Below are 26,387 nucleotides of genomic sequence, written 5' to 3'. Positions count from 1 at the left end.
CCAGATAAAAAGGAATAAAATCAAATGCATGGAAAAATTTAAATGCATATAGAAAAATTACCTGCGTTTTATGACACATAAAACAGCCTTTAGTAATTATTACAGAAATCTCTGAAAGTCATAACCGACAGATTATTCTTTGATTCTTATTTATATTTTTTTCATTCAAACAAAATTAAAGAGTAAATTCGATTGAGGTACTTAATGACGAGTTTAACAAAGAACATGAATTACGTGGGCTAGGAAGAGGAATTCTTTTAACACTTGCCATGAGACAAGTACTTAGGTTTAATTGCGCGAGAACATTTTATGTCCCCTGCTATGGAAGGTCTTTTAATTTTCCAGAAGCATCTAATTCACTTTTATGAGCTTTCAAGGAGCTCTGTGTATCCGCTTCAGGATTCAATCTAATTTTGCGAGGATACTTTTATTTATTGCTTTTTATGTGATGCTTAAATAATAGGAATATCGATTGCTTTACTGTGTAAGATTTGTATGAAAAGGATTTGAAATTTACGAGACACATGAATAAATATCGCGACAAAAATCATTTCATGCGAAATAGAGAAGCAATTTAATAATCAATGCGTTTAAAAAGTTTAATTTTGAAGCTTTAAAACTGCTATTGAATTATATTTTTGTTTGAATTATTATTATACGATTTGTTTTAAATAATTAGAAATTCTGATTTTTAAAAAACTGGAGTGTTATAAAAATAAAATGCACATAATAATTGCATTTAAATTTGTAGCAATCAAAATAAGTACCAAAGAAGTGTTTTTTACGCAAACTTTACAATTTCATATTATTGCATGCCTACTTAAAATCAACTTGTCATTCGATTTATACCCAAATTTAAATATGTTAACTAGGAATTTTTAAACTAATTTTGAAAATTTTTTGCACATTAAAGATTATATTTTATTAATAAATGTAAGTAAAATGAGTAAAATGTGTAGAATATATTATATTTTTATATTTAAAAAAATTTAAGTCAATAACTATGTTATTTTTTAAAGATTTGAATAAAAGTTCGAAATTTTAACATAAAAAAAAAATTTTTGGTCGCTTATAATTTCTAAACGAATAGACCTAGATTAATGAAATTCAGTTTTCGGCAATAAATTTTGATGTAGTTTTAAAATGCGATGAGGAAATTGGGTACTGCCATCGAAAATTTTGAAGTCTGTTCTTATTTCAGTATATAGACGCCACCTTATGAAATATTTATCTCAAAAACCATTAAGAGTATGTTAATCCCTTTCAAATTATATCTTTCTTAAGATCGAACGATGAAGGTCGACAAAATGAAATAGGTTGGTTCCTTTAATTACCGTGATTGTATATATCGCTTTCACTCACTTTAAAGTCCCTATGTTATTTGCTTTGAGATATCTTACATTTGGCGCAGCATGGCTAAATATGGATACTACACCCCTAATTCTATTAACCAGTCCGAAATAAAATTCCTATTAGTAAGGCATTATTAGAATAAAACGCGTTAAAATGTAGAAATCCCTATTCCAGCGGCTTGCAGTGGCACTAAAATTTCGAACTTTTAGTACACATAAAAACGGCTCTACAGGATCCATTAAACCATGGTTCGAACATTTGAGTTCAATACAATTAAACTTGAACCAACATTTGACGGCCTCAGTGAACTAATTCATGGTGGAAAAAGAACTTATAGTTGCTACGACAATATTGGTATTGAGTTTTTTCAAACACGCACTCACAAAAAACTAGTGGGCCTTAATTAGTGGGAGTGATCCCTTAGCCCCCCCCCTCCCAAATAAACTTTCTTGCCATTCTCCCTAATAATACCTACTATCTTGCTCTACTATCACCCCACCCTCATATAAATTTCGGGACCTTGGGTAAGATCTTGCTAGGCATTGACAAAGAATAGTTACGAAATACATATTTTTATTTTATTTGTGAGTGAAGCTAGCAATTTTTACTGAATCTGTCATGCAATTTGTGACGATCAATACACAATTATCCGAAGATCGAATGTGTATTTTCGATGCTGTTTTCCCAAAATTTAAAACTGAATTTGACATAGAATTAAAGCTGCAGTCACAAGATCATAAATTTATTTGAACTTCAAAAGCCGGGGGTGATTATCCTTTGACTTTCAGCTATCTGCCAACGTGAAAAAATTTCAGCTTTTAAGAGGAAGCAGATCTCACAAAATAAGTAAAACGCGAGTCAGATGTTTAGTTTGGTCTTAGTCCGAAAGAAGTAAGGAAATCTGCGTACCAGTTTGCTATTTCATTAAAACGGAAAGTGCCCGATTCATGGGGGGAAAAAATCAACAAGCAAGCGAGGACTGATTCAGCTTATTTTTAAAAAGGAACTCTTCTTTATCCATCAGAAAGCTAGAAGCAACAAACCTCACCGGGCTACCTCCTTTAATAAAACAAACGTTGCCCCATTTTTTAAACTTGTGACGCAGTTTTACGACAAATACAGTTTCGGACCTGCGGATATATGGAATATGTATGCGATGGAGAACTCAACTACTCAAAACCCGACTGGGTGGTAGCTCGGAGGGGATATAAACATATTGGCAAAATGACATCTGCAGAAAGAGGAACTCTTGTCACTTTGACTGTTGCTGTATCTACTATATGAAGATTCCTCCTCTCTTCATTTTTCCACGTTGAATTTCAGAGATCACTTCCACAATGGGCAGCTACAGGCAGCACTAGAAATTGCAATCCATCAGGATGGATGAAGGAAGAGCATTTTATGCACTTTGTTGAACATTTCGTCGTGTATAAGAAGTCTACAAAGGAAATACCTACACTAATGCTACTGGACAATCATGACTCCCATCTTTCGATTTCAGCATTCAATTATTTGAAAACGAACGGAGTTGCGGCGGTGCTGAGTTTTCCACCTCACTGCAGCCATAAGCTGCAACCTCTGTATCGCCCACTAAACAAATACGTAAACAGTGCATGTGATTCATGACATAGAAACAATCCTGGAAAAACAATGAAGATTTACGATATTCCAGGTATCATAGCAACTGCTCTCCCACTGGTTACCACCGAAAGCAATTTAACAGCCCACTTTGCAGCTATTGGAATAAGTCCACTGAACCCAGACATATTTCTCGATTCGAAATTCCTTCCCAGTTACGTAACAGAACGTCCTCAAGCCACATCTAATATATCTCAGAGTGATTCGTCAGATTTGGATTACATTTGTTCTAACCTGATGCCTATTGATTCCGATGAAATTTCTGAAGCAGAGCATGTAAGAAATAGCACTCAACTACTGCAGGTTTTATCATCCCCAGTTCCCGAAATTTTGATCCCACATTCTGTTTCACTGTTGGAAGAACTATGGCCATTACCAAAGGCTGGCACAAGACAAGGAACAAGAAAAGGAAGAAGGAAGAGGCAGGCTGCTACTTTGACAGATACCTAGGTGAAGGATACAAGGTCAAGCATAAAAATAAGCCGTTAATATGAAAAGATAAAAAACAATTGTGAAAACAAAGATTAATGTCCTACAGAATAAAAATGAAGAATGAAAGGACAAAAACAGGAAAGTAGCCAAAGACGAAATGCAGAGAAAGAAAATTCAGGAGGCAAATCTTTCATTCTTAAAGTGAAGAAGAATGGAGGTCTCCAGATGATGAAGACGATGTTGATATCAATTGCGATTTGATTGAGAAATCGGATTATTTGAATTTAGAAAAAGAATTATTTTGCATTAGTAAAACTGTTAATTGAAGATAAAAAATTCTCAAAATTCTCCGCTTAAGTTTTGAATCAAAAGAACCTCCAAGAATGGTACGTGAGCTTCCTCAAGAAAAGTTCTAAAATGACGAACACATTTATTTTTCCCAATAATAGCAGTTATCTCATTAGGCAGATTTAAAAATGATTCTACCATCGCTTTTGGACATTGGAACGACAAAAAGACAAACATTTTTGCAATGTGAGGTCGATCTGAGTTCGTTGGTTAAATGCTCCTAAATCCGAAAAAAATGTGCAATTTTTAGTTAAATTTAATTATTTAAACTTTAGTTCAATAAAAGTTCCTAGTTAAAAAATATTTTTTTTTATTTTCCTTTTAGATAAATACCTACAGTATAATAATGAAAAGTACAAATATATAATGCCAATTTGCCCCGAGTATGGTGCCAACGTATCCCGGCCCCTAGGCACGTTGACACCAATGGACTTAGCTCATTCAACTCGATATTTCTCGCTTATTTTTTAACCAAACTTATTAATTCCGTTTTGTACTAGCCAACGGATGTAAAAATGTTTTGGAACACATATCAGCTATTTAAACATCACCAAAAAAATAAGAAAAATTCGTAATCAAAATGGGTGCCAATCTGCCTGGTCTCTCCCAACTGCTTTTTCGAGTTATTACATTTCATGAGAAAGTACAGATCTACATATAAACAACGCTTTTACTACACTACTAGATTTCCTTCAAAATGTGATAAGAATCTATGTTTTAAAGATTGAACCAGTATATTAAATTCTACTTATCCAGCACTTTATGATTTATAGTTGTCGAATCCACTTTTATATTGACAGAGGGACAAATGCAGTTTCTGTGAATGGATTTCTTTGAACATTCTGCATAAATCTACAAATTTAGCATAAAGATCGCACATCAATTTTATATAATCAGCCCAAAAAATTTTTGAGTTATAATGTTCTTATGCAGATAGACATAATTTCAAAGATGCGATTTTCAGACTTAAGTGTATCTGAAACGTAAAGATGCATCAAAATTTGAGGCTTGAATTTTTATGATTAAAATACTTTTTCTTTGTACATTTCATATACGAAAAAGTAAAATGGCTATTTATCTAATTAACCGCAGCAAATTGACTCGTACCACACACCTTCACAAATGATGGGTCTACGAATGCTCGAGACTTCCTTCATTGAGGATGTAAAAACATATTTCAAGATCTGATGCTTGATATTGGAAGATTCGGAAGATCTGATACATGCCAGCTTTTATACAATCTTTTTCTTATAAACTTTATAAGTATCAAAGTAGTCACATTTAAAAGAAATCAAATTTTTGCATTTATTCCCTTTTCTTACTTTGATTAGATGCATGTGAACTAAGGTTTTTAAAGTTTAAAAAATACCTAATTAAACACAATTAAGTGAGCAGAAAGATTTATTAACAACACTGTATAAAAATTATCCGCTTTCAAAAAATTCTGGAGGATTCTCGTGATTTATGAATTTAAGAGCGTGCTTTCGATCTTCTAAACGTATTTTATTATAATCCTTGAAGCCAGAGCATAAGCGTTTTTGTAATTTTTTTTACTTCAGTTTTTCAAATAAAACAAATTATTTAGTAAAACTGTATGTTCTTTATGATAATATCAATAAATTATGCCAAAACTTTATAAGCTGAACACACTTCCAACAGGAAGTGAGAACAATAACAGTAAAAATCTCTAAAACAAAATGCAACACAAACACAATTCAGTTACTAAGCAACACACATCAGCATCAACATAAAAAGTATCACTTGGTAACCTAATTGCGCATAAATGCACATACTCTACATTTATTCCAAAAATTCAAGGTCAAAATGAACGAAAAAGTTGCAAAGAGAATGAATTCAATGAAACCTACAGTGAAACAGAGAGATAAAGTATCACTTGTTCACTTTAATCCTGCAGGGGTTCCGTTTCCTCCCATGATCGAAAGAAAAGTCAGTAACACTGGACCACTCCGGAAGAACTTGACGAACCAATAGAAAGTGGCGGATGCAAGAAGAATCTGCTTAAATACACATTTTTACTCCTATCCTAAGATAGGCCAGAAAGCTAAACAGACTGATAAACAGTGGTTCGAAAGCTAAACCTTTCTTATTCTTAAAACGCAATCGTGATTCTAAAGTTACTTGACAGGGTCTGAGAAAACCAATTCCTTACAAAAACGCTGCTTAAATTACTTTATTTGAAGGCGAGCCACTGCAACATTTTGTTTGGTTTAGTATGAAACATTATAAAAGAAAAATAGAAATAGTGAAAGTTTTCAATCTGGGTCACTAAAATTTAATTAATTGTGCATTTTTGAATACTTAATATTTAATCTATAATACACTACAATTAATAATGACTGTGCTAAATGAGGTATTATATAATACTTAAAAAACACCAAGTGCTGAATGGCTGAGTATTTGTTTTTAATTGCATTTTTCATGTTTCTTTACAAATTCATATAACGTGATCATAACCTAAATAAAACCAAAAATACTTTTCAGTTGTATTATTTTAAACATACATTACTTTCTCGAAAAAAATTATTTTCAAATGATCGCTAAATTCATTATTACTTTTAAGGGAGCTTCTAAGAATAGTACAATAGGTAAAAGTGAAGTTTAGTGTCCCTTTGCTGCGCCAAGGATGCCATGTCACCAATAAAGATGACGGACAAAGTAAACAAACACTTTTGCGGAACAGTTACGGTTACCACTTCCCACAATATAATTAAGATTTTTTTACTGATAAGTATTGTTTTTTTCAGACCGGCGGTGCAGAGCAAAAGTTAGAGCATGCGATGCCTTCGGCATCTGTAGAAGGCCTAGTAGCTTCGCTAGCACATTGAACATAAGGACTGTGTGGATAATAGGAACGGTACATAATCAATAGAAAAAAAAATGAAGGACGTTATAGAAAGGATTTCAAAGGGAATTTTAAAGAATTAAAATTACTTACTTGGCTTATTTAATCAATTGTCTCGGCAGGGTACGATCGGGATATTTCTCTAAAGAATCGACGTATTTTTTCTGTTATTGCGACGTTGTTTTGTCTACGCCATATGTACTCTGCCATATAGCCATCGAATTCTCCGGCTACATGGTTTGTCCCTTGTAAAGATCTTTTAATGGCACTCCAGGTCCCCTCAATAGAATTTATGTGGGCTCCGGTTTTCGGGTCTTTAAACGTCAGACTTTGGTTCAACATTAAATGCTGATAACTTCATTATCGAGACAATTATACGATGCCGAACAGTCTGAAATTATGGTGCTACCCGGAAGAATAGGTCTTTTTATAACCTCCAGTAAAACATCCGCACTTCTTTCAAGCACTACTTCAACAACAAAACAACAAATAAACAAAAACAGTCATTTGTATAGCTGACTAATCCTCCAAACACCCATTGCCCTTCCATTCGCTTTCCTTTATTGTATTTTCTCTTCCCAGACTTACTTTCATCAATTTCAACAATCTTTCCAACCCCACCGATTTTCCCATCAAAGGTTAAACAAGCATCCTCACACACACCTCTACAAAAATTCATCCAATCAGTCACCGTTCTTGCTGAAACATCCCCAATGCTTTCACTCCTCATTCGGTTTAACCACATATACGCCATACATAAAACTATTCCTAAATCCAAATGACTTTTATCGAACCAGAAACCCTTTAGTACGGACCTTTTAATATGGTGCGGATTCAATCCTTTCTTTCTGCAACACCAGATCTTCCCATCGATTCTGTCATCCAAATCAATCAGTTTCATATTCTCACCACACACCGGACATGCACATTTAGAAGCAATCAAACCATTCTCCATACAAAATTTCAAACAAACATCATTTCCTAACTTCACCAACTCATAAAAAGAATATATAGTAGGTATATTCCACTTACACTTCATCCATTCTGCAGGTTCGAATTACTGTCTTCCATCCCATTTACCCGACATCCATTCTTGCACAATTGCCGACATAACAAATTATCAATGGAACCAACCATTAGAGCACCAAAATAATAAACAGAACTGCGAAGAATTCCATTTCAGCTGACTTTTAAAGTAAAAATGCAGACGATTCCGTACAGTAAGAATTCAGACGATTTTTTAAAGCGCATATTGACAGTTAAAAATTGTAAAAGAATAAATATTTTCTGTTCGTATTCACATTAAAAATAAAATTGTAGTGCCTAATTAGTTGTAAAATTTTTTTTAATTATAATAAAGAATAAAATTAAAATCTTTAATTGATATTTTTTTATTATCTTTAATTTAATATTTTTCATAAAATAGTTTTAGTTCATGTACAATTAAAAAGTAGTACAAAAAACAGCATTAGGGTTGCTAGAAGAGCGTTCTGTTCGGTTGCCACATTAGCAACAAACTCGGTTGCACACTAATCTTCGCTTCAACCGTACAATATTTTTAGAGGAAGAAAATGACGTTTTAACTGAGTAATGAAAAATTTCTTAGTAAGTATATTATATAAACTAAAAATTCAGTTTTCACGGCAAATACAAAAATTATTTAAATTGATAATAGAAGTGAAAATTATTGAAATCGTATAATTATATTCAGAATTTCAAATGAAATGCGTTCTGCGATGTTAAAATCTTTTTTCAAGCAAGGTTTCATGGAATTTAATGAAAAAAAATAACGAAAGGGGCAGTAGTCTTTATTGTGACATTATTCTTCATTGAAAAGTAAAAAATTACACTAACAAGGATAAATTTATCACCAAAACTATGAGAAACTGTCTGTGCAAATGCTTTATGTAACTATTATTTTTTTCTATAAATAAAATAATCTGAATATATCCTACTGCATTTTAAAGTAATATATCAAATCTTCTTGGAATTCACAAATAAAATTTTTGATAAATATTCATGCTATAACCTACTTTGATATATCTTACAACATTGTAAAGCAATATATCAAATATTCTTACAATTCACATATAAAATCTTGTAATAAATATTCATGCCACAATTAATGGTATCCTGACAATAACAAATGTTTATGCAAAAGATGGTTAAACTATACTTTCTAATAGGTCATTTAATAAAGTTTTGGTGGTAAATAAAATGATTTTTATATGTATTAACAGACAAATAGCTCAAGTATAAATAATAAGCTTATATATCTTTATAAAAGATTTCTATCCAACTTTCTAAGTTTTTATTTTTAACGGAAATCTTAATGTTAAACCGTGATCAGATGGAGATGCTGACATCTGAGCAGATAATTCCTTTTTCTCTCTAAATCTCAACAAGTGGGCATTAATTCCCAATAGATTTAAAATGGACTGATCCTACTTACCTGGCGGTTTTCCCGAAGAAACAAGTTTTGAAGCTGGAACGTTCCTGTTCCAAAACACGACCTTTCAATAGCATATTTGAAATATAACAATGTTAACATTCGTGGTAATCAGTCTATTTAGCATTGAAAAGGGAGGGGAGTATGTCAATCATGAAGTGTAATCATTCGAGACTTCTATGCACTTTCAAAGTGGATTAACATTGCGTACAAAATTACATAAAAATTGTATTTGGAATACATTTTTACGTAATGCCATTTGCAAGACATGGAGTTGTCTCCGAAGTGTCAACTATATATTAGTTGGCATTCCTATTAGCGTTCCCTAAGCCTAATTTTGGCTCACGGCTTATCCATTAGAATGAACAGGAAGCGCTGCCATTATGCTACAATTGTGTCTAGACCTTTTTAGATACAGAAGGGATCCATAGCATAAAGCACATGGCAAGATGCTGACTGTTCTTGATAACACTTGGCACATTCTGGCCCGAAATTCAACAATCATACTTCAAAGAATGATGACCAAGTCATATTCATTAAATCATCCTATCCAATTTATACATTGCATAGGATACAAATAAATCATAAATATTAAAACTAAAATACTTCCATATATAGTGTAGTTTCGGAACTTCAGTGAGAACTCCAACTGAAACTTCTACGGAAGATCGTACTATAGAATTGGAATCACGAATGTACACCCCCCCCTACAAGGAACAGGAAAGGATATACCTAATAAAATTCACAGCATAAGAATTCACAATAACATTTATATATCAGCATATGAAGCATGTCGTTTTGAGTGGCAAGTTCTTCAAATACTTGCTCTAAGTCATTTAAGATTTATTGTTAATATGGTTGTTACATATCATTGTATCTATCATGCTGTATATGGTTTGTAACTATGTTATTCATAAGTCTGTATTATAGTAAATTTATATTCCCTTACATTTTGTTGTATAATTTACCTTATGAATCTTTCGCCATTCACTGATAAAGATCCTCTAAGTTTATCAGCATTTGTGATCGATTGTTTCACTGATAAAAATTTTTTATCTTGATGTGTACGATCATCACTAGACTTTTTTCGGTACGGTTTCAGACCATCCTGTAATAAGTCACCAGAAACATCCGGAGTATCTCTAACTACTTTGAAATCCTGGAATGTCGTACATCTTTTACTTTCTAATTAGAATTGCACTTTTTATTTCGGGAATGTGCTGTTATGTCAATTAAAAATGCATAGATGTGCATGCCTGATGTGTGTCAAATCATAGCGTCCTAGAATAACTTAATTTTCGTTTATAAGTTTTAAAAGCATATGATGCATTGCCACCACAGTTGAGAAAAATCTTAAACGGCAGCGTTATTATTCTATACATTTTAAAGATCATAAAAAACATTTAAGCAAGAAGCTGATATATCAAACGATTGCATACAATTACTTAATCCTTTAATTTTGACTGTCGTGAATAAGGGAATTAGTAAATATACATTCCGACGATAATCAATAGACGATTCATAGTTTTTAACATGTTAGTATATATGGTGGACACCAGTAGGTGTACAGATATCCACCAGTAATTTTATACAGTTTATTTTATCTAGTAGTGGATATCTAGAGTTTAGAAAGTTAAAAAATTGCAACTTTATAAGAAATTTTCAATCCATTATTTTAAGCTATTTGTTTCAACTGCAGATAAAAATACTTCATTATTTACTACTAGTTCGTTAGCATAAAATAAACCATCTTCAAATTGAATTTCTGAAAAGATATATTTTATTCGAAAACAACAGCGTTGTCTTTACATTTTACCACTTTTCTGGATTACTTTAAGAATTTGATGATGATATCTCTTTCAAGAGAGCAATTTATTGACATCTTAAACATCTCCCTAATTTTTCCCGATGGAATTCTTGGATAAATATATTTAGTTAATTGATATACGTCTACCAATCTATTTTCAATTAAATTTGTTTACTCAAGGCTGGATATTATTTGTTCAGTTTGTCGGCTCCTTGTTTGGTGAGAACTAGAGCGGAATGTTAGAATAATTCGCTTTATGTACGTATATCCACAAGGCAATAAGCCTGCGTAAAAAATGCGGTAGAAGATATATGTTACATTAATGTTATTTTATGGTATCCAAGACAATCTGGGCAACGACAATTATTTTTTTATATCGTTGTGCATACATCATATATTATATGGAAAAAAAATTTCAATTGATTGCTATTTTAATCTATATATTAGGCTGTTATTTGCAAATTTGCATTTTTTTTACGATTTGAAAATCGTTCCATTAAAAGAAAAAAATAATACTAAAAAAGTAGCTTCAAGACAGACGGATGGCAAATAGACATTGTTTCTGCAAATTATTTATATAAGACTCGCTAAGCACAGAAGGCAACGCCTAATACAATATACACGGACTATGAGAAAATAGACCAATCAAGCCCATCTGATTTTCGGACTATATTTTTAATTTTTTCTTCTTCTCGATTTGTTAATGTTAATTTAGGATACTTTCATTATTTTCAGAACAGTACAAGATCAGATATTACTCAACTTATATCTATCTCTCTTTGTCATCAAGAAGTGTGTGTGTGTATGTATGTATGTATGTATGTATGTATGTATGTATGTATGTATGTATGTGTGTGTGTGTGTGTGTGTGTTGGCGCTTCACAGCCCAGATTGTTTGGCCTACAAATATCAAATTTGGCACACTATATATTTTGGAAGATAAAAATGTACACCTTAGAGCGATTTTTTAAATTTTAATTAATAAAAAATTAAACTGAATTTTGGAGTTTTTCCAGGATAATATTATAATTTCCTCACCGTTTCAATATTTAAAACAATTACTTTTTTAATATAAACAAGTCGCGGAAATTTTCCCACAGTTTTTACAATTTAAAAAAAAAAATTTATTTCATTTTTCAACAATAGATTTTGAAATTCTAACAATTCAACAATATCAAATAAAATCAAAAAAAAATCTATATCAAACAAAACAACAATAGAATTTGAATTGAACAATAGGTTTTGAAATTCGAACCATTTACATTGTTCCATTCATTATTTCATCACGTGGTTGTTGTTGTTTTCCATTATTGAAAATCAAAGTAGAAAGATTCTGTATAATATCTGTGTAGTTTACAAGATAAATAAAAAGTGAAGTTATTATGCCGCGAATTTTCGAAGACAGATGTATCGAATATTTACGTTTTTAATAGCGCTATGATGTCATGGGACTGGTCTCCATAGCAACTAAAATAATACGGCTTTAACAGCTGGCAATTTGATAGAATTATGGACATGAAATTTTCATCTAAGTGATTAAACTGAAATTAAATGTAGCCAATATCCCAGATGGAACAACTGGTTACCAATGGCGATTAATATATAATCCGGAGAATTGTGAATTTTGAGATATTTCGGTTAGATATAAACATTTAAATCCATTTTTGCGTAAAACACTTTTTTTGTTTAAGCCCATACCCATTTTATATAATCATCAATCCACCGAAATTTCTCCCAAAATTAGGAGAACATTGGAGAACAAATTAGGAGAACGAATAAATGACATATTTATTTCAAAGAATTTAAGTTTTTAATAATAATACTTAAGTTATTTGATAATGTGAAAGGTCATTTGTTGTAACTGATTTCTTCTTCTTGAGATTTATTATTAAAAAAAAATTAAACTGGTGGGTGCTTTGGGGGCCAAAAAAACACACCTGTGGAAACTACTTCATTCTTATCAACCATTTATTTAAATGAATTATTATACATATTTGAGTATAAGGATGTCTTAGAAATCTCAGAAATAGTTATAAGTTAACTCTTAAATTAATGTGAAAGTTTTTGCTGTTATAAAAATCATTATCCAATAAGAATGTGAAAACGATGCATCCTGTATAATGGCAGTCAGACTAGATGTAGGAATGCGAAGGATTAATGAAACATTTTCGCATACAACTTTTCATTTCAGGCTTGTCTTTGGCCAACATCGTAAGAGACGATTTCCCCATTATGGTATGAGTACTTTGTGATACCCCGCCCCAGCCAGAGGCCATGCGGGAAACTTGATGGGGCCCCCGAAGAGCAACCCCACCAAGTACGAAGGAACAAACTATTTTTGATGACACTGGGACTTTGCAAACAATAAAGAATCCTGAATATTTAGCTCTTTACAAGCGTGAGAGTAATGACAAAAACACAATCAAGTTATGCCAGAAATATTGACTTTATTTTCGTAGCAAAGCTCCTACAATTTTATTCTTTGTTCATAAAATTTTTCCCAAGATTTTAGAAAATAAACTAATGTAGAAAAATAATTTCAATAAAAAAAACATTTTCTTTGACCTTTAGATTACATTATATGAAATCCGAAATCTCTTCTTACTTCTCAAAAAATCGAAGTATTAACAGATGTATACTATGTTAGTTTTATTTTTTAATTTAGTTCTTTTTCCCCCTTCAAAGCGATAACTCGCCAAATATGCGAATTAACAATATTTAAATATGAACCCTGCAAAACGAATATTGAGCTTGTTCTCAAGTAAAATTTCGCTGCTCATCGTGTAGTTAATCAAGATGCTTTGCGAGTTAACCAAACCGCGATCTTCAGATTATGTCTATGGGAGATTAAAACACGATTTTAATGCAAAGTTCTTTTGTTCTTTTTCAGAATTGATAAACAAGATTTGTGTTCCTTTAAATCTCACTTAGAATGCTGCTTATCTTTATTAACAAAAATTATATCCATCAAGCATGTCGCGATACAAGACGACAAAGGCGATATGACACCCTGTTACTTTAATGATCCAAAATTTCTATTGTCGCGGAAGGGAAAGGCTGATAATTGGCTTGCAATTTAAAGACTAATTGACAAAAATTGGAGAGTCCTGTTCTTATTGCTAGTTATTCGAATGCAAACAAGTAGGACAAAAGGATGTATGCAAATCTAATTAGCAAGTAGCTTTAAATTAACACGTTCACCGCCACGGCGGAAGAAGCTACCCATAATCGACGGGCCCATATAAATTACATTCCAAGAAACTTAGCGCGGCAGGCAACATATTAACCCGTTGCACTCGGTGAAGTAATTCGATGAATATTTCACTTAAGACAAGAATTTGTTCATTACTCCGCAAAATATAAATATATATATTTTAATTTCCACATCTTCTTACCATTTTTTCCCAGGTATTTTTAACAATTAAAAATAAATAAAACGTTAAAATGATGCACCTTCCTGAATGGCGAGCGATAGTCGCCATCCGAGTGCAAAGGGCGAAACATGCTATTCGTTTTTACCCCTCACTGCCATTCTAATTCACTTCCATTATTTAATAACGGAGAACTTATAGCATATTGTAGAAAGAATTACTTTTTGCATTTTTTTGAACATTTTCCATCATGTTCGAGAGTTTTCAACTACATTAAGAATCAATTTTTTTGTCAAGTAGAAAGTTCCCAATCTCCAACATAGCATGTCTAAATTGGGGTAACATTCATATATTTCAGCTTCATTCTAGTGCGAGACATCAGTAAAAATAAATATCGAAGCAAATTCAGAACAAAATTTATTTTGATCTTAAACGAGATACATTAGGTGTTTATAAAGAAAGTTTTTAGGATTATGTTTTATGTTTGCCAACAGTGTTCCCGTTTTCTCTAGAATAGAATTCACGCATGAATGATTAACACTTTCATTGACAAAATATTTAGTTCAGTGGTAGCTTACATTTTCATCGATGCTTGTCTTTCCTTCCTGGGGTAGCTACAGGAGTCTTGTGCACTCTTACAGAGATTCCTCCTTCGATATGTTGTACCTTCAATTGACGTTTGACATCAGTAATATGGCAGTCGTGTGGTAGCATGTAACGACGTTCGAAATGCCTCCATAGCGTTCCATCGCCTTCCACTTTTTCTTTCTGGCATCCGCCGATAATCAAGAATCCTTTTTCAATTCTCGCATTGAAGTCATTTTTATCAAATTGACGAGAGAATATCTCTGCTTCAAAAAATTCATCTCCGAACTTCACTTTGGAATAACCGGATTCTTTTATGACGTCTTCTTTCAACTTCAAGTTGTCAATGTCATATATTTTCTCACTGCTTGACGAACTTCCCTCGTTTGATGCAGTCGATTCCGTGAGCAATTCTTCAAGTTCTCCAAACTGAACCTCCTTCCCAAAATCCTGATCTAATAATTTCAGAGGAATTCTTTTAATGCTCTGCCACCAGTCTCGCCCCTCAATTTTCAAAAACTGAATTTCATCAAACTCGTATGCCATTTTTAAAACGAAAACCAGAAATGATAGTACTGAATGAGGTGCCGAATTGTTTTTATACCTCTACTAAAGAAATGACGTCAGTATCTTACATAATGCCAGGTTTACACTCGGCCAGTTATAAGACGACAAGTAAGCATCACATGCGCAGACACAGAAGGATTTATGTTTGCCACAATTTCATAAAACAGATTCAGGCATTCTATGCTTGGCTATAAATCGCCATTTTGCCTTCTCTAAATTTTTCTTTTTCACTGCGCATCGTATTCGAATAATGGATTTTTACACAAAAAAAAACATCGTAAAATTAAAAAAAGGCAACATACCTAAATTTGGAAAACTATAAAAAAGAAATGGCAAATAAAATTAGAAAAAAACATAACCTCGCATCAGAAAGATCAAAGAGCAAAATATGTCGGAATTAATCTATGATAAGTGATCAATTTTTTTGACGCCAAAAAAAGCGCCGAATTCTACAAACGCATGCGCAATAAGAAAAAAGAATACAATACTTAGAGACAATTACTTGCTTGCGACTGAGCAGCATTTTACAGCCTTTCTACGCATGCGCTGCCTAGTGACCGTCTTATAACTGCCCGAGTGTAAACACTGAATAAAATTTCTTTGTTTATTGGCATGAGCAAACTGGTAAAGATTTGATTCCGTCGAATATAAAATTAAAGAAATCTCAATTACTTTCTGTTATTAACTAGTTTTTTTTTTAATTTACCTTTAAGAGAATAATATAATAATTTGTGAATAAATATATAATTACAGTTGCACTTATACTTGTGAATCATTTTCATTAAGTTTACATATGGATAATTCAAACAGAAACTCTTTAAGTAAGATTAACAAGCGTAGTAACTACTATGAAAACGTACTATGTATCGTCACAAGATTATGATTTTTCTTTCTTTCACTTTACATTAATTATACTAACACATGAAGAGTCAATGTGAATTCTTGATTATTTGTCCTAGATGTGCAGGTCTCTATTATTTGAAGCATTTTATTGGGAAGTAAAGCTTTAAGCATCTTAGCCTTCCAATATGTTTACATGTTGGGTCTATGTTTGAGAGAGGGGTAATATTAGGATAAAAGAATTTAACCTGCTTAAATCCTATTCATATGTCCTTTTTAATTCCTTAATGGACCGGATATTCCAATCTAACGACCCCATCTAGATTTTAAATCATATGATTATTACTATGAAGACATATCGTCCTCTATCAGAAGATCCCAAGCTATTCTCTCTCCTAAATAGATTTCCTTTTTTTCTATGCGATAAAAGAAACCACCAACTCCTTTAGGAATGTTCCGCAATAGATGGTAACCATTATTTTTTTTTTCTCTTAATGTAGCACAGGTTTATTGAGAACAAAACTTTGAGTTTACTGATTTTCGTTATATATTTTAAAATTTGCACCACACCATGTCTAGTATTACACATTAAATAATAATAATGTAACCACGTTATTTATTTTTTTTGTTGTTGTTGTTAAAATCATAATTTGACCACCTAGAATTTGTACCGTTACTTTTTTTCAGAATTCTAAGCTTTTTAAACGATCAAGTCTTTTCTATCAGTTTTTTTTAAATTTATTTATTTATTTTACTTTTGCAATAGATCGTCTGCCTACAATCTGATATACCAACTTCAGGGACGCTCTTTTATGTTCCATTAAAGCATTATTTAAAAATTTAGAACAATCCTTAATCTTGAAGAATTCGACGAGATAAAGAAAAACTGGTTTCTAAAATAATGGTATTTTATTAAAGAATTTTATAAAATGAAATCTAACATAAATATTATATTAAATAAATATTGAATGACAAAAATCAAAATCTACACTTTAAGTTATCCCTGTTAGTTATATTTGTAAGAGGCAGAAATGAATGATTATTTAACCACATTTAGCAGACAATAATCGGTCTCTGACATCCCGGTGAAATGAAGGCCAACATATACGGTGGAACTACAGTGAAATCACGTATGGAATCGCGACTCATAGGCTCAGAACCCGACTCAAGCCATTGTCGGAGAGTTCTTGGTAAAACAGCGTTCACACGAGAACAACTATTGGACGCAATGAGAAGTCACGCCTACTTCAGGAACATCATGTGATCCCACTGGAACAATGGGAAATGGTTGTTTCCTTCAGGCAGTTATTTGCCACTGTCTATTGCGAACAATAGTTGGCCTCGGGTGAATGTCGCTCTAGAAAAATTTGGATTAGCTTCATGTGAGAAAATGATTTCAAACGAACATTAAATTTGTTGCAATGAATTAAAGCTTCTTTATCTACAAGTTGATGAAGCCTGTAGAATCGGATATCTATTCTGATCTCGGTTTTAATTCACAAAATCCATCTCGTTAAATAATTCTCGTATATTGTTAAAACGAGGAGCCGATAAAATCAATCAAGTGAAATCTATAGTCAAGTTTTTAAAAAATTATATTGCCGCATTGAAAAGAGGCAACTGATTTTCCATGGTCGAATGGTCATGGCACTGATCTCATAATCAAGAGATCGTAAGTTCGAATCCCGCTAGAAACAATGCGATTCACAGTTTGTGTTAATATTTAATTCCTTGATTTTATGTTTTCCTTTATTTCATGTTCCAGAAGATTCTGGAACTTTCTTTAGTTTACCAGATAAGTGTTCTGGACTTTTCTTATTGTCTCCAGAAAAGTATTCTGGAACTTTCCCTGTTAGTATAAAAGCAGAAGATCTGTCAGTCATTGTGTTCTGAGTTGAGTTAAAAAATTAGTTTAGCTCTACTTCTTTTGTATGTGTGTCATTCAGTTCCATACTAAAGTACCTACGTGACAATATCTTTCCAAAGAAAGTTTATTTTCATTCTTAGTAAGACAATTTTTTAGACTTTTAATTCTATTCATTTTCAATAGCATAGCTGAATTTTGACCTTTGGATTGAAATGGTTAAATGGTTGGATTAAAAAATAAATAAATATTTTTCAACTGAAACATTTAAACTCAACTTATTCGTTTACCAAATGCAACTGCAAATTCATTTTTAAGTTTCATCTAAATTTTATTACTTACCGTCAAATCCCAAAGTTTTGAAGTTTCAAGGCAAATATACAGAGATTTTTTACATATTTTGGGTTATATATATTTTATCTGCATCAAAACAGCATTAAAAATTATACTTCAATAAATTATATTTGATATTTGTTGAAATAACATTTAAAAAATACTCGTGTTGTTTTTAAATTGGAAGATATTTCTATTCCTTTCATTTTTCGTAATTTACCACGGAACAGAGAAGGTAGGGAACAAAATCTTAAAACAATACTTTTTTGTTAATTCCAAAGATACAACAGATAATCGGAATTACCTGTATAACAGGATTTTACCAGAGATGCAAAAGGCGTGATGACCTGGTAGCAAAATCCAGGCTTTGTTATCATAGGGTTCTAGCCTCGATTCTGCCGAACTCTATGTAAGAAGTCTGATGCACATTGAACCTGTTTGTCTGCGTGGTTCAGAAGAGTGGAAAGAAATCCAGCACTGATGCCGTCTCGTCATCTCACCGGATTCAAAATGAAGAAGTCCATTTGAAAAATAACTCTAGTATTAATTTAAAATGCTACTTTAATATAACTAAACTCTTCTAAAGATGTAGAAACGTGCGACAAGATCTAGCCTTTCTTTGATCGCAATAATTAAGAGGTAAGCAAATATGCAAATATTATGCTTCTGTTATCTAATTTTAATGCTTGCAATTTGAATTTTTCTTGCAAAATACTCATTTACATTTTCCTTATAATAGTAAAGAAGGAAATATTATCAAACCGGATGACCGTATCGTAGAATAGATTTTTTTGCGTACGAGATACTCTATAGTCATTCAACGATTATGATAATTACGTAAAGGGAGAACTTGATCACTAGCTGCAACTTTTCCCTACGGAAAAAATGAATGCATAGCTTCCATCTCAGAGTTTTAATACATAGTTGTACATTGCTAAAAAATGTTGTTTTTTTTATTTGAGTTCACACAATTTTAATTCAGACATAAATAATACGATGTGTTTTTCTATTAATCATTCTTATTTTCTCTTATGCAAATAAATAGTAATGTAATTGTCGAAAAGTTCTACCACGTAATTTTGACGAATCTTCACATTTAAAACCCATCTAAGTTATAAAAAATATTTTTGAAATTATATCCTTCTGTCAGTTTGCCTGTCTGTGAATACGATAACTCAAATGCCATTTAATCTAGATGGATAAAATTTGGTCTTTAGGACAAATTTTGTACGATAACTCAAATGCCATTTAATCTAGATGGATAAAATTTGGTCTTTAGGACAAATTTTGTAGATTTCATCAAATTTTGAATGAAATCCATTTAAAGAAAATGTCTAGTTGTCAGAGTACAAATGAATATTATAACTACAAAACTCAGAGCTAGATAGATAAAATTGAATACACATATTTAGTATCTAAATTGTACATATATAAAATTTAGAGTCAAATCTGCTTAAAGGCAGTCTGTTTGTCTGCCTGTATATTCGCATTCTGTAAACTCTGAAACGCAACAGCTTGGATAAAAAAAATTTGATATACCATCTTTTTTTTTACAGAAATTGTAAACAAAAATTGTATTTTTCATCATATTTTTTTCAATAAATTGAAAGAAAGATATCCATTTTGCACTTCGGTTTTCTTCTCTGTACAGTGAAGTACAAACCGCTCATCTGCAAGACTTTCAGCAAAGCTTTATAAAAATTCAGATATCATCAGAGATGATTAAATAACTGGTATAAACTATTCTTTCATATTAAATGTTCTAATAATGATATGATGATATGATTATAGCTGTCTTTAAAAATATATAAGTGGATTTATAAATCAGATTTGCTGAAATAATTACAATTTTTATCAAAAACAACAAAATCCCAGAAAACAGAAGCTTGTACGCAGGAAACAAAGCAAAGCAGTTGCGCCTGAAGTAGCCATAGAACCAAGTGTTTGATACGCTACCCGATGGTGCTCTTTCCCAGGTCTGCCGTGATGACCAGCAATAAATCGCTTAGACAAACATTTCACCTCCAGTACATTAATCTCATGGCTGTTATTGTCAACGAACGGGTAATGGGTTCTTTTCTAAAAAATACTAGAATGTGAGGCGATTTATTTTTACAAATATATCAGTGCATTTAAGACTCCCATCATTTCTGAGGTGAGTTTCTAAAAAGAGTGTATGAAAAAAAAACAATGCTTAAAGACTGCCATGAAAGGCTCAAGATTAAATTATAAACATGATTTAGAACTTAAAGAATTTTACATAGTTCAGGAACTACTAAATATGCTTTTTTTATCCACGTTGTAGTCATTGTGCTTTTATTTGTTTCTGCAACGCTTAGCATCATAATTAATTGAAAAAAAGGCAATATGCATGCCCTAGCATTCTTTTCTTTTAAGCAGTAAATATTGTTGTCTTTAAAACGTCTTCTTCAGTAGCGAAAGTTTTGTGAGATAAAATTTTGTACTCTAATTCACAGAATTCAGAAGGTAGATCTGAAATTTTCTGAAATCGATCCTTTTTTCATGTTACCAACTTCCTTCTTTTTTATTTATTTAATTAATTTGTTTCATTTATTTATTTATTTTTTTAATGTGGCAATATAACATTATTTATATCTACCCAATGTTTTTCGGCAACACAAGAACACATCATATTCTCATATTATAATATATCACGGATATTAATTAATATTGTCAGTCTTTCAGTTGTTGATCCTAAATTGATAACTTAACCTCAGATTTTGCTTTACTCCTGAAGTGACTGTAATATCAAGTTTCGAGGAAGAAAGATATAGGAGAGTTGCATCGAATACCCTATTTCGCAGAAAGTTTAGTTCAGTTATATTAACGTCCTGTTTTAAAGCAACACTAGGGCTATTTTGGGACGGACCTCGTCATTTTGAACCACGGTCAGATGACGAGGACGACACCTGAGCTGGCACCCCCCTCTCCACACCACTCTACACCAGCGGGAGAACGTTTGGATTTAACGTGTAACAGACCCCCTTACACAACGATACTTCGGTGGAATCGGGTCACGAACCTGAAACCCTCCAGTTCCGAAGCCGAGACCTTACCACCAGGCCACCGCGGCCCCTATTTCGCGAAAAGATCCACGCTGTAGTAAATCATATTCACAAATACTAAAATCTCTTTAAGACTACTCAAAAGCTAAGACCAAAATGTCACTCGCCAAAATCAGCCTAAATTATTTTCTCGTAACTGTAATACCCTACAGAACCAACGAGTCACGTTCTCACAAAGGAAAGAAATCAAAACTACAGAAACCACACAGAAGCTACAGATTTCTTATTCTACAATGTTTGCTTATAGATTTATACATATCATATAGATGTTTATAATGTTATTTATTAATTTTTCCCATCTTCTTTCCTTTTTTTTCTTATATTTGTAATCTCTATAGTTTACCCACTATAGTTAGTTAAAGAGATTTCATCTGTAAATATCAACATTTTTCCTGTAAGTTCAACCCATTGTCACCAATTGTTTTTACATGTTCTTATTCCCTTCAATTAATTATAATCTTCGCCAAAACATTAAATATAGCTATGCAGGATTTGACACCGATGGGATTCTCTATGGAAATCCCTGAATGTTTCTCTTTTTTTTTTTTTCCCCCTTTTTTTCTTTCCACCTTGTGCTCATCCAACTGGTTAGATAACTCAGTATTATACGCACTTGGGGCGCAGGATGGCATTATGTCATATAATTAATATTAATTCAACTACAAAGTCATATCTGACCAGCTTCTAAAAAACATTTATTCACCCTTTGACCCAAGTGTTATGGTACACACCAAATCGGCCAGTGCTGGATTTTATGCTATAAAAGCAAACTTTCAAAGTATCATTCAGATATGGTTTTACTTTTTTTAAAAGAACTCTTCCATTGCTCTAAAAATTTTCTATTCCTGTTTTGTATTCTTTAGGATGAAGAGATAGACATGTATCTAGATCTCCATGCCCATACAGGATTGTTGGGAGCTTTTGTCTACGGTAACAGTTACACGGACGTGTACCGCTTCCAACGGCACACCCTCTTCCCAAAGCATCTCAGCTACTGCGCACCGGATTTCTCATTGGAGCACACAGCCTACAACAAAGACAAGAACAAGCAGGGCACTTCAAGAAGGTGAGATTATTTTTCTTGCTTTATGTTACATCTAACACAGTTTTTCTATTAACTTTCACTAATTGTGTTGTAGCCTAAATTAATCTGCTCTAGAAGTTGAACTTCAGCCTTATTGATTTGTCAAAATATCATTTACTTTAAACTTAACGCGCTCGTGGCCATGGCGATTAAAACATTCATTGTGATTTCAATAGAACATTGAATGCTATAACATTCAAATTTAAGTCACATTAGCATGCATACAATACGAAACATTTTTAAGTAATGAACGTTTTTTGAGCGTTTCCTTTTGTTATGCTTCTTATTTGTTAGTTCAGTTAGATGACATATAGAACACATTAAAAGTATAACATTTCCACAATGTATATATCCGGAAATCTTAATAAATCACCTTTAAACTTTGAATTCCGTCAAAATAGTTGTCCTCAAAGGTGCTAACATGATTCAAAATTCACTGATTGCAAACGAATTATATATTGACTCGTGATCTACTTTAGTAGTGAATCTATTTTTAATACGAGGAGAAGCCTTAGATAGTTTAAAAGCCTTGTCATATCTAAACTATAGAAATAGAGTAATAATGACTGACAGTACTTCTCAGTCACATAAAGTTTGTTCAAGGTGGTCATAACAGTTTGCTCTATAATAAGCTTTTCAACCTGATGTTATTGCATATATTCAGTTCATCTGGTATCGTTATACTTAATCGATAATCATATTTCTAATTAGGTGAATTGCTTGGTGTTGCTCGGTATAAAAGTATTTTCAAGTCTAAAAAAATAGACAAACCGCCTATAGTCTTATTTTTAGTTAAAAATCATTTATATCAAAGAATTTTTTTAAACAGGAGCATCACGAAAAATTTCAGAGTTGTTAAAAAATTTAAAAATCGCCGAAAACTCATTTTTGGCCCATAAATTATTAGCAATTTAAAAAATTATACATAATTAAAAATAGCGAATAGTAACTCAAAAGCCGATAAATCAAATTATTTGAAACAGATACTGAGTGGTTATGGTTAAAAGCGTTTAAACGAATTTAGAAGAAAAGCTATTTAGAGCATGTTGAAGAAATTTGATATGTTTAATATATACAGCATAAGCAAATAAATTAACTAAATTTAACAAAATAGTTAATTTTTTCAATAGGTGGTGCTTTTTTCAATAATATCACTTTATAGATTGAAACCATTATATATTTTTCTTTGTGAAAGCATTTTAAGTACATATTGTAACAATTCAGTTCTTAAGCGGGCCTTTAAATATATTCAAACGCTGCAGGACAGCACGATCCACAGTTGCACCTATTACTTCCTGGTGAAGTTCCAAGAGGGGTCTAGTAAATCTGCTTTTCAAATCAACAGCAAAATTAGGTTTGTCTTTATAGATGCGGTTTCTTATACATCCCCACAATCAGAAATCTAAAGGATTCGAATTAGGTGAATGGATGGTCGAGCGTTTCAGAAACATCTGCTAAATATGTAATCCTCGCCAAAAGTTTGGTGAGGCAGTTATTTAATAGACTGAACAATATGAGGTGGGGTTCTTCCTTATAAATATATTGTAGAATATAGGCATTTTCTTACTTGGAAGGCAGATATCACATTTTCTAAAATTTTACTGTAAATTGTGCCTATCAGGATGAAATAAACTACCTTGTTAGTATAACATTCTCGATACAAAAATGCACCGATAAAAAAGTCAGTATTCATACCACATCAAACTGAAACTCAAAATGCAAAAGTTTTTCAAACACAGCGTGCTAGTTGAATGAACTCCATATCTTAAAATTATGTATGTTTATTTGCTCTGATGAGGTGAAATGCGCTTCATCTGTTTACAAAATCTTTCGAATCTATAATTTGTCATCATAAATTTTGGAAAGAATGGAATTGGTAAAATTAATTCTTTGTTCTGGAACACAGGATTGCGAGTGCTACAAAATGTTTATTTTATACGGATAACAGTAAAATGCGTATACATAACGTCGCAAAAAGATTTTAATATTAGTAAAGTCCCTACTATACTTTCTGACAAGTCGCTGATCCACTATCTTGAATCAGCTGCTTCCCTAATTCTTTCCACAACTTCCTGATTCAATCCAGAGATTTATTATAGTGTTCTATGGAACTTGTCCCCACTTCCAGAAAGCACAACGAGTTCTTCTGTAGTTTTAAATTTACTAATCCTTTTCTTCAAACCTTACTGGAAATCGGTCATTTTCGAAAATCTTTGAAACGACGATATTCCTTCAAAATACCAGAATAGTTATTCTTTCTATTCTTTGGTACCTATTCTTGTGGTAACAACATTTTGTTAACAAAACTCATTATATCTTCTGCACATTCATGGCTAAAAATATCCTTATTGCTTCTAAAGGAAAAATATTTTTTATAGCTGAGGAAAGATGAAAAAAAAAATTGAATTAACTTTTTTTTTATTGTGTGATTTATTTCCTCATACTGTAAATGTTGCAAATACCAAGCTACTTCAACATATTCCAAATAATTTTTTTCCTTCTAGAAGTCCTTCAAATGCACTGCAATTACGCACACTCACTCACTATAATATTTTCATTCAATAAGAATACCAAGACTCAAGACAAAATAATATTGTCTACATGCGGAAATAATTTTTAATTAATGATCTAATTTAGCTTTATGGAAGCTTCAATGAAACATTTTTTCTCATTACATAGCTTTTTTTCTAATTTTTCTTACAAATGCTGTTGTGTGTTCGAATTTCTATAGCATACCTTTAATAGGTTTCATTTTTATTTATATAGAATAATGGATTTCGGCATGGCTCTTGTTAAAAGGCTTCTCCTGTGTGATAACAGTAGAGAAGCTGGCTTTTTTTTATTATTATTATAGTAGACGCAGCACAATTACTTTCTTATTTAATCTAGAGAGATATTTTGCTTTATAAGTTAACTTAATCGAACATTATTTATATCATTACTTTCGAATAATCATCATAATTGCATGATCTTAAATTTGTTTCGAGTAAAAAAAATCGATAATTATTTTCTTAATGTGAGAATCAATTCAAAATGTGTTTAATCTTTCGCAATCACACCACGAGCACTTAACCTCTTCGCATACAATGCTGTATATCTAATTACGCAATTTTCAATCTGTCAAATTAGTGATTAATTTAAAATAAACTTCATTTGATGAACAGTCACGTAGGAGAAATTAGGGCACATTTGAAGGAATAAGACACAATGTATACCTAACAGTTTTATTTTAATGACTTCAGTTAGAGTCCAATCAAACCATCTCAATATTCCCTTTGTAATAAAAATGGTAAAAAAAATGAAATAAAATATTTTTACGTTTGTTTGTTTGTCTAAGTAATTTGAAACTGTCACATTAAATTCTAAAAATGGTTTTAAATAATATTTACAGAATAAGAATTCAATGAAAAATAAATCGCAACATCCCATATTTTACAACGATAGTACTCTTCAAATCTCTTTTCATCTTTGTGTTTATCACTTATCAAACATACAAAGAATTTCTAATTTTCAAATACAAATTGTCTTTCTACTAAAAGACGACATAAACGGTTAAGAAGTTGTCTGAATAAAATCGAAATGCAGAAATATTTGTGTATGTGTGTGGCTGTATATTCGTCATTCAAGTGCGAGCGAGCATGCATGCATGCGTGTGCCATTCAAGATGGCTAATGTGATGCAGAAGTTTAGATAGGGGCGTGCCTGCTCTTCTGTGACGGACCACAATTAAAAGTCATGAGGTCCATACCAAAATAACTTTCATTTAG

General features: G+C 32.0%; 1 protein-coding gene across 1 annotated transcript in view; it reads left to right on the top strand.

Moving 5' to 3' along the window:
- Window positions 1-26,387, top strand: part of LOC129962199 (cytosolic carboxypeptidase 6-like) — a 93,194-nt gene that overhangs the window by 22,409 nt on the left and 44,398 nt on the right. The window contains exon 5 of the mRNA XM_056075939.1: window positions 22,400-22,602. Within this exon, the coding sequence (XP_055931914.1) occupies window positions 22,400-22,602 (203 nt within the window). The remainder of the gene's footprint in view (window positions 1-22,399; window positions 22,603-26,387) is intronic.

The sequence above is a fragment of the Argiope bruennichi genome, chromosome 2, assembly GCF_947563725.1.
Source record: "Argiope bruennichi chromosome 2, qqArgBrue1.1, whole genome shotgun sequence".
In the NCBI taxonomy this organism is placed as follows: Eukaryota; Metazoa; Arthropoda; class Arachnida; order Araneae; family Araneidae; genus Argiope; species Argiope bruennichi.
Note: the sequence above shows the minus strand (reverse complement) of the source record. Positions and strands in the feature narration are given on the sequence as shown.